Source organism: Argentina silus, assembly GCF_951799395.1.
Source record: "Argentina silus genome assembly, chromosome: 11".
Classification (NCBI taxonomy): domain Eukaryota; kingdom Metazoa; phylum Chordata; class Actinopteri; order Argentiniformes; family Argentinidae; genus Argentina; species Argentina silus.
In genome coordinates, this window is record NC_139665.1 from 4,265,042 (window position 1) to 4,274,816 (window position 9,775).

The 9,775-nt window shown below is 47.1% G+C and overlaps 1 protein-coding gene across 3 annotated transcripts in view; it reads left to right on the forward strand.

Annotated features, from left to right (window-relative positions):
- The first annotated feature begins 6,050 nt into the window (after positions 1-6,050).
- nhej1 (nonhomologous end-joining factor 1) overlaps positions 6,051-9,775 on the forward strand; it is a 7,785-nt gene continuing 4,060 nt past the window's right edge. For 2 of the 3 annotated variants that reach the window (XM_083681157.1, XM_083681159.1), the window contains exons 1-5: positions 6,051-6,503; positions 6,630-6,837; positions 6,975-7,211; positions 7,374-7,512; positions 7,704-7,762. In XM_083681157.1, the coding sequence (XP_083537283.1) occupies positions 6,655-6,837; positions 6,975-7,211; positions 7,374-7,512; positions 7,704-7,762 (618 nt within the window). In that variant the 5' untranslated portion in view covers positions 6,051-6,503; positions 6,630-6,654. The other variant, XM_083681158.1, reaches the window with a different exon arrangement.

The following is a 9,775-nucleotide window of genomic DNA, read 5'->3' on the forward strand; positions in this document are numbered from 1 at the left end:
TAGACCAACATGCGGTGTCTTTTTTAATACGATTTTTATTTTGATTGTATTGTTATGGCAGATGTCTCAAATGCATACTCTTTGGCAGTTTCTATTATCATCTGGGTGTGTTCATATTTTTCCAAAGGATGTATTTAGTGCTTGTTTTGTCTAACCTTGTTAGACAACACCACTATCCTATATTTTAAGACTTTCACCACTGAAACAAATGTAGTGCCTTTTTCCCCACACTGCATTTTGACCATTTATCCGGTTAGGGTGCAGCACAGTTCTGTGTAACCCCTATTCATGAAACCCATGGGCAGCATTCCACATACTCCAGAGTTTCCATGGGCACCAAGAATCTGAAAAAATCTAAACACATTTATTTGTGTCTTACCTTAGCTGCTTTCTCTGTGACTGTCACCAAATGGATGTGTGTATATCTGTGATTATTTATAAATACAGTATATAATGTACAGCATGATTTTTATTTCGGTGTATTTGAAACGTACTTTTTGCACTTTCCAGGTACTAAATTGTTCTAAATGTCTCCCAGATCTGTACAGACAAATTGCTTTGTATACACAAGTCAAGTGGAAAATGATAATTAAAGTCTTGTCAAAATTGAAGTGAATCGATGACTGATGATATGGGAGCGTAGACAGTACGTGCCTGAATTACAATAAAAACAGGTTATCATGGACTTTGGTACCAGCAACACACATACAGTATCAGCTCCTCACTGGATTACCATGGTTGTAGTTTTAGGCCATTCTCCACAAGGTGGAGGCAAACAACCATGACAATTAGACACAGTCGGATCGCCCGTCCGTCATAGAACGAGACCGTGCTTGTTATGGTTTGCTGTGTGCTACCCTGACAACAGCGCTTGTCCATGTTTCTCAAAGCAGTGCTTACTATCACACAATTTATTTAGTTAATAGTCTAATTATCTGCCCATTGACATGTTGTGGCCAGGATATTTTCAGATAAAGTTATAAGCGTGGAGAGGCATCAAGTGCCATGGAAGACCCGTCGGTGATTGAGGGGACTATCGCCAATGTAATAATGTCGCTAGGATTTTTTTTTTTCCTTAGAAATCTGCAACAGTCAATGTTACTTTCATAGCATAACACAAACGTTTGACTACCAGGTTGATGCAAATCTTTTGAAGAGAGGTCCGAAGGCCGATCCTGTGCCTGAGGATGAGGAAGAGTACGAAGAGCTTCCACCACCTGTGTTGGTTCCACGCGGTGCACCGGTGAAGATGGGAGGGGGAGACCAGGCTAATTGATTAGATACATTTGTTATGCATTTTTTTCATTTTGCCTAATTTCAGAGGTTTTGTAAGTAACCAGAATATGATGCCATGTGTAATATAAAGAAGTAGGGCCGACATAAAAGAGAATGTTGCTAAGTGTTATTGTGTTCACAGAAAGGGTGTTTAACAGTTCATCTAAAGAACTGCAAGGACTTTAACAAGAGCTGTATCCTTCTCAGTGACTGATAACAACCAAGCATTGACCCTGTTTACAATGTCATGATGGAAAGGTTTCACATGTATAGGGTTTTAATAAGAAAGTGGTTTTCCTGAGCGCCGCGGCCCCAGCCTCCATAAAGAAAGGCACTCAGGGCTTCTTGAGGATAAGTATCGGGGGGAAGGTAAAGTGCACCATGCTCCAGCCCTACAAGGATAGTCGGGCCAAGTTACCTCTCTGCTTCAATGAGTGGAAGTACTTCTCCATACAGGTAAACCTATAGGTTTCTGTAGTCATCCCTGGAGAGCACTTGAACATAGAGTAATCTATTTCCAGTGTCTAAGGGGTTTTATCTTTTATCCAAGCCTGGTCGCCATTGATCCCTGCCATCCATTTAGTGTCAGACCAACTGTCACTGTGTACCAGGGTGTTTGGGATGATGGGATGATGTATCTCCAAATAGCTGCTCCACCAGGGTCACAGCACCACTGTGACAGGTGTCACGCTGCCCAGAAACAGTATTGGTAACAGTAAGTTAGCCCGGTTACACTTTCACACAAGATCATTCATTAATTTTGGGTTGGTCAGATTCCTAAGAACATTGACAACACACTTGGTATCTGTGAGTCTTCCCGCCTGGTTGTGGAGCTCATCTTCTTTGAGCAGGAGACAGGAGTCCCCAAGCTCATCGGCAAGGCCTGCATCAAACTGCTGGACATCCTCAATGTGAGTGACCCACGTACTGCAGATGAAAGGGACCCATAACCCCACAGCCACTCAGCTACAGTATATACATACCCCTTTCTGAACATGTCTAGTGTGAGCATTGATTACTTTGTCTTATGATGACTGTTGGATAGATGATTCACTTACTTAAACAAATGTATTTGTTGTACGTCGCTTTGGATAAAGGCGTCTGCTAAATGCCATAAATGTAAAGATGTAAACACACACACACACAAATGTGCAGACAAAGGCCCGGATATGCTTCCTCATTAGTGGCATACTCAGTTAGACCACATACAGAAATGTAAAAATGTAAATGTCTAAATCAGATGATGATTAAATGACGATGATAAAAGCCAGAGTACGTCCAGGACCAGTGCTCGGTCCAGCTTCTACGCAAGAACCCATTTTCACAGCTCTTTGATCTTTCATGTTTCCTCATCAGAAACCAACAGTGACACACCAAATGGATCTGAGGCTCAAGCGCCAGGTAAAGACTGAATCAGAGATAGACGATACTGATCGGCGTCCTGTGTTCGACACGTGCACGAGCAATTGCTCTGTACACACAATAAAGTTGGGCTTGAATCGTAGATTATCTGTAAACTGGACATGGAGATGGTGGTCGCGTACGGATCCTTGGGCTACGGATACTCCCACCAGGTTAGAGGGCGTCTCAAATTAGTAATGAAATACGAGAGAGAAGGATAACTAGAATGACAATACGGAAATGACAATGCCTTGTGCCTCTCTGTAACCCCCCCCCCCCCCCCCCCCTTGTAGTTGAGGCATCCAAAGAAGGACATGCAGTGTGTTGTAGAACGGTCTCTCTTTCTCCGCTGTCCCCCTCCGGATGACCACAAAGACCCCCTCTAGTGAGACACAGACACACAGGAAGATTCACTCGCTGGTTATGCGCTTAACAAACAACAATAACAGCACCAACAACCGCCTGCTGTTTGGCTGCCTTTGAAAGACAGAGTACTCATTTTCCCTTTGCTCTCCCTGTCACCGTGTCCACAGTAATGTGATCACCCCTCGGCCTGTGCCTTACCCTGACTTCATAGCATCGCTGGTGGCCAGAGAGAGCACGCACCCGGCCAGCAGGGCCTGCCACCAGTCCTCTGGCTTGTCACCTGTTATTCTAGAGCACCTACAGAGGAGGGGCAGGTAGCTGTTTTAGGAATAGGATGGACATGTTGGGTCGCAGGTGAAAGGTCAAAGAGTGTTGTGCAGGGCAAGGCGTCCATATCAACCGGATTTAAACTGATGATGTAATGGTCATACCGTATTACGTTTGAACCAGCACTAAAACAGTGTAAAACAGTGTGGCGTTTGGAGTTGTCCAAATCCAACTAAATGGTCAATGTAACGTTAGGAACATAGTGTAGGACAGGTGACCACCTTAACTTGCAGTATGTGACCTTTAACCCCCAATCCCTAGGCTGCTGCAGATGTATGAGACCATGGAGGCATACGAGTCGCCTGAGGATGCCATACAGTTCCTGGAGAAGCAAGTGATGAAGAAGGGGCTTCGCACCAGCTACCCCTGGAGGATGACCAAGAGGTCCAAGGTGAATCACCTGGCCACTCTCTTCTCAATTCTCTCTTTCTTTTTTTTCGTTATCTTGTATGACCACTCTTTGTAAAGCCTTTGAACTCTTCTTTGAACTCTTCTTTGTAAAGCCTTTATTTATTAAGATAAGCTAAGATAAGGTCATTTTTGTTGTCCCCTTGAGGGAAATATGTCTTAGACAATCAAATTTTAAAAAAAGGTTCTGACTGTGTAGTACACACTCTGTGGAATGCTAGTGTGCTTATTTGAGCTGTTAAAGTTTGTTTATTTGTTTAGTTATATGTATGAGACTGTGTACTGTATGTACAGGTGCTCTCTAAATGGAAGAAAAAGGTGACCATGGTTACCAAACTGCTACATTTCGGAAGTTGCTCAGAGTCTGCCAAACAGAAGGCACAAAGCATGCCCTCAGGTAAGCCTAGCTTTCTCTTTAACACACACACACACACACACACACACACACACACACACACACACACACACACACACACACACACACACACACACACACACACTCACTCTACCCAATACTCCTTAAAGTAAGGAGAAAAAAAAGGGATTAATTGAAACAAGGCTTTCTCTGGTTGGTATTACATCCATGGCTTTGATGATGATGTCTAACCCTAACTCTGGCTACAGTCTCTGCCCTGCCATCAGATACCACACCACCAGCACCAACTACTCCACAAAAGTCAGTCCCACCTAGCACTGCTGCCTCCATGCCCCATTCTGACCCCCATCCTGCCCAGTCCAAGGCCCCCACTCCTCCCAGACACAAAGCCCTGGTCCTGCCTGAAAGCTCCCCTGCTGCAGCTCAGCCTACCATCAGCCAGACCCCGAAACCAGCAACAGTGGCTTCAGTGCCCATCCATGGAACCTCCCCCCGTTTTCTCACTGTCCTGGAGGAGGACAGAGAGGGAGAGGAGACGGAGGAGGAAGAGGAAGAGGAGGAGGAGAAGAAGGAGAAGGAGAAGCAGAGGGTGGTGAACTCTCCAGTGTCTTCCCTCCTCAGGAGGCTCTCCTCACTGACACTGACGCCTGAGCTGACCCCGACCCCTGAGCTGACCCCGACCCCTGAGCTGACCCCAGTGCCCACACGCCAGCATAGTCAAGAGGAGTGCCAGCATTCCCACCCCAGGGACCAGTTTGACACAGCAGAGCCCAGACAGGAGATTGTGACCAAGAGGACGAGTTTGAGACACCTGGGAGGGAGTGGCCCTGGAGAGATCAGGGACTTGGGGTGGAACCAAGGAGAAACTGCTGGGACATGCAGCATTGGAGGAGGGCAGGAGGCGAGTGATTTTGGCTCTGTTAGTTCTGGAGGGCAGAGAGAGAATGGGGCCCACTGCAGCACTGTCCTCAGTGCCCAGTCCAGTCCACTGCCCAGTCCAGTGACTGAGGTGGCCCCTCAGCGGGTGCTGGGGGCGTGGACAGAGAACAGGGCTACTGAGCAGAGCCCCATGGGAGGCCTGGACTGGAGATCAGGGGGTCTGCCTGCTGGCCTGAGACCCGGCCCCACACTTCGTCAACTGCTCTCGCCTCCAACCACCCCACCCTCCTCCCCTATGAGCCCCAGCCCTCTGGCTAGATCCCCCCTCCCCCTCCCGCCTCTCTCCTCACGAGCCACTCCTTCTCCAGACCTGGAGACCTTGACTCTGGACACACCCCTCCGTGACCGGATGTGTGAGTCCAACCCACCACCTCTAACTTTGGGGCAGAGCAGCAGCAGGACTAACAGGCTCGGACAGGGACCTGGGGCATCCAGTGCCGGCACTGACCCACTCTCCTCCTGGCTCGCAGCTGGAGGTGGCTCGGGACAGTGGTCCCTCCTCTCTGAGATTGATATCACACCCCTCCGGAGTGGCCTGGTCTTCTCCCCTCTCACCCCCATCTCCACCAGCCCCACTAGCCCCACCTGCACCTCCCCTGGACGCACCAGAGCCAGCAAACCAGGCAAGGAGAGACCCAGGATCGTGGAGTCACTACATGCTCCATACCCCTACCACAGGCCAAGCAGAGACAGAGATTATTCTGGGAAGATGTAGAGTGCTTTTTTTACCGGCAGTCTATTTTGTGTAAAGTTGCCTGTCAGTCTTTAAAATAACTGGTTATCTAATGATTAATAAACAGTTTAAAGCAAGAGATTATTTGTCCCCTTAATGAAAAGAAACAGGCATTGGTTTGTTTTACCAGAACACGTTCATTGACACGGTGTCTAAAGCGGAACCTTTTTACTGTGGGTCTTGTTTTAACGGAGGAATGTTTTGTCAGTAGGAACGCCCCTAAACTTTGGTTTGGTATGTGCATTATTGTTGATTCTTTTTCAAGCCCAGACTCTTTTAGCAAATTTGATAGATGATTATGGTAATAATTAAAAAATAATGTATACTTAAATGTTATGAATGCTAAAAATATCGAAAACTGTATGTAGCCTAATTTGATGACGTGTGAAATTGTACAATTTGCAATTGCTGTACCAGCGAGCCACTTTGACATGAGTTAATCTCTGAAACATGCACTATATAGCCTGGGCGAGGAAATAGCACGTTTTCCCCGAAAACAAGCTCATTACAGACCACCAGTAACCCACAGTAGCTGCAGTAGTCGCCTGCCTGAGGTGGTGATTACCGTGTGCGGTGAGGACGGCGTCTGGTGGCATTTAACAGATCCGCGTCCAGGGCAGGCTCCTGCATTCTTTACAGCTGAGTGTCGCACACACTGCTGCGAAAGTAGCTGTGTGGGTAGGTATCCACCAGACAGGTTGAGATGCCATCAAAGGTTATACCATGATATATACCTAATGAAAATCTATTTAGAGATGGTTTCTTTTTTGCTCCTTATCCTGATCTCACACAATATGTCATAAGTGACTTATCTGGGTGACTATCTGACATGGAGAGAGACGCACATGATGGAGCTCTGCTGGAGTGCCCCTGGGTCCCGGTGTGCATCAGTGGATCTCAGCTCCTTGCCAAGACGTGGTTTGGGAATACAGCGTACCGGGTCCTGCTGACTGACACGCACTGTGTGTGGGAGGAAGAGATGGACACGACAGCCATTCAGGACAGAGCTCAGGCAAGTCCATTTCCATCAGAGACAGCCAATGTTTATCTGTGTTCCTCCAGTGTGTATCCTTTTCCTGTGTTGTCTGTATCTGTCACCCTTTTCTCATTGTAACACTTGTCTCTCTGCTCTGTCCCCCCCCCCCCCAGGAGCTGAACAAGCGATTACGTGCCCCAGTGCATGCCTTCTTCTCCCACCTGTGTGAGATGGTACGGCCTTGTCTGGCGGGACGGGCGGACGAAGGTGTGCAGGATGAGAGTAGCGCTGCAACGGCGCAGCTGTCCCTCACACACCAGGGCACTGACATCCGCATGAAGCTCAAGAGTGAGCTGGCAGGGGTGCCCTTCTACTGGGAGTTCCGCTGCACCCCTGCCCCTGTGACCTTGGTATGATCCATATTTCATTACACCAAATTTGTGCTGTCTCCTTTCACTTTCCACTTTTGTATGTGTATGCATGTAGGTATATGCTCTGGTGTGTCTATGTTGCTGCCTGACTTGGATTTTGAGTTTTGTATTGTGTGTGGGTGTGGGTGTGTGGATGGTCAGGTGTGCAATCAGCTGGTGCGCCCCCTGCTGCTCATGAGCAGGTTACTGCAACGGCAGGTGGAGCAGCTTGGAGCCATGCTGGCCAGGAAGGACACAGAGATCCAGGACTACAGGGAGAACGGAGCAGTGCTTAGTAGAGGTGCTCACACACTCACTCAACACAACAAACTCCCCCATACAGTGTGATAACATTTACACTTTTACTTTAGAGGGACTGATGTTTGAATATGCTCCAAATTTTCTTTAACCTGTGTGTGTGTGTGTGTGTGTGTGTGTGTGTGTGTGTGTGTGTGTGTGTGTGTGTGTGTGTGTGTGGTTTGTTTGTTGCAGAGCGGTTGCAAACAGAGGTGTTCGACGAGCAGAGCTTCAGAGAAAATGTCATGACACAGGTGGGTTTCATTCAGACGCTGACGTTCACAACCACAGTCGTACTGCATTCACTTGAAGGAGAGGAACACCTGGGAGGGGGAGAGGGTGAACAGTGGAGATGTGTCATAGCCCGTTAACACTCAGAATAAGAAGGTACTGAGTTCAGTCTCACCGTCCCCATCTGGCAGCTCAAGGTTTGACAAAACAGCAGTGTTTGAAGGGAGGATGATGTGAGGCCACAGGACTGTGGTGTTAGTTGGTAGCTGGTTTTACAGTTTTTTCACGAGTTTGTCCCCAAATCTTAAATGATTGTGGTTGCTTGAGTAGCAGAGCTCCTTACCACGTTATAAAATGTGATGACCACAGGAATGTGTTCTTCTTAGGCCTGCCACGATGGTGTTTTTTGGGAATGAGGTGTTCTGTCGATTCTGACATTGAAATCGAGTAATCGGATTGAGAAAAAAACTTGGGAAAATACTGCCTTTTTAAATGCTTTATTGAGAAAACATAATGAGGTTGGCTGGAGCCTTTGTAGCTTAGAACCGTTGACATATGTCAGTGATTAAAACCAGAAGATTTGCCCTTCCTGTTCTGTTCAATATAAAATAAACTTTGACAGTGAAGGAAAAAATTAAAAATCATAAAAAAATAAATGAATGAAATTTGCTTTTATATATTAGATATATATGTGTATATATATATATATATATACTTGAGGCAGATAATTCTAATTGAGGATTTTTTGTAATTATTCAAGTTATTCAATTAATTGTTTCAGCCCTGGTTTTTCTATCACAAAGGGGAAGGGAGGGACAGGAACATAGAGTAAATAAGAGAGGGATGGGGACGCATAAGGATTTGATTTGTGTTTTGTTTTTTTGTATATCTTTATATTTGCTGTACAGACCTTAGTCTGCTCATTTGTAGTTATTGTGGTGCATTTTTGTGTGTGTGTGTGTGTGTGCGTGTGTGCGTGTGTGTGTGTGTGTGTGTGGGGGGGGGGGGGCTATGAGTTTACGATATAAGAATGTGGAATTTCTCAGCTGTTGCTTCATTGACCCTGGTGAGTGTGCGTGCGTGTGTGCGTGCGTGCGTGCGTGCGTGCGTGTGTGTGTGTGTGTGTGTGTGTGTGCGTGCATGTCTGCGAGTGAGGATGATGATGACTGTTGGCATTTCAAAGTACACTGGGGAATGTAGAGATGGGTCTGTCTTTGAACTCCCCCCAGTGTGAACCAGGTGATGGGCCCTGTCCCTCTCTCCTCCCCCAGTCTGTTGTGTCTGTTACCACTACCGAGTAATGGATAGCAGTTGACACTCATCCTTCCTCCTGAGCCAGCTGAGGCACTCTACCCTGGGCTTTCACACTCACGCCCCCTCTGGAGATGTGGAGAACTGCAGCCCATCTCACGTCAGTCCCTGAAGAGAAAACGTGGCCTTTAGAAAACTCCTCTCAGATCAAAGTGCGCATTCTCCCCCTTTCTCCTGACCATGGCAAATTCCACTGAGCTTCGTCAGGACGCCTCGTACCAAAGTCCAAACTGAAATAAAATGTGTCTGGAAAAATTTCGCCTGGAGGTGTCAAGTGAACATCACACACACAGACCAGAGAGAGAGGAGCCATTCCTGGGATAGCCTTGGGGGCAGACAGAGGGGTGGAGGCCCAAGGCCTGTGGCATGTGTGTGTAGTATTTACCTATAGGAGAGGGCGGCTCTGTTTGTGTTTCCCGCCTCTGGGAAGAAGCTCTGTGCGTCTCTGTGTCCGTCTGTCTCTCTCTCTGTCTTAACTGCTCATCTTTCCTGGTTGATGGTCTCTTTCCCCTTCAGCTAGAGCTATACTGGGAACTCTGAGTCAGCCATTGGTTGGTCCCAGATAATACCCCCTTCACCTCCACTCACCTCTGCAAACACTGCTCTGGCTTTGATGGCAACTCTTACTCAATGGCGAGTGAAAGATGCCTTTATCTCTGGGTAAATACATTTGAAATGACACGGCTCACCATCAAAGCAGGGCACAGAGTAACTTGAGTATTTTT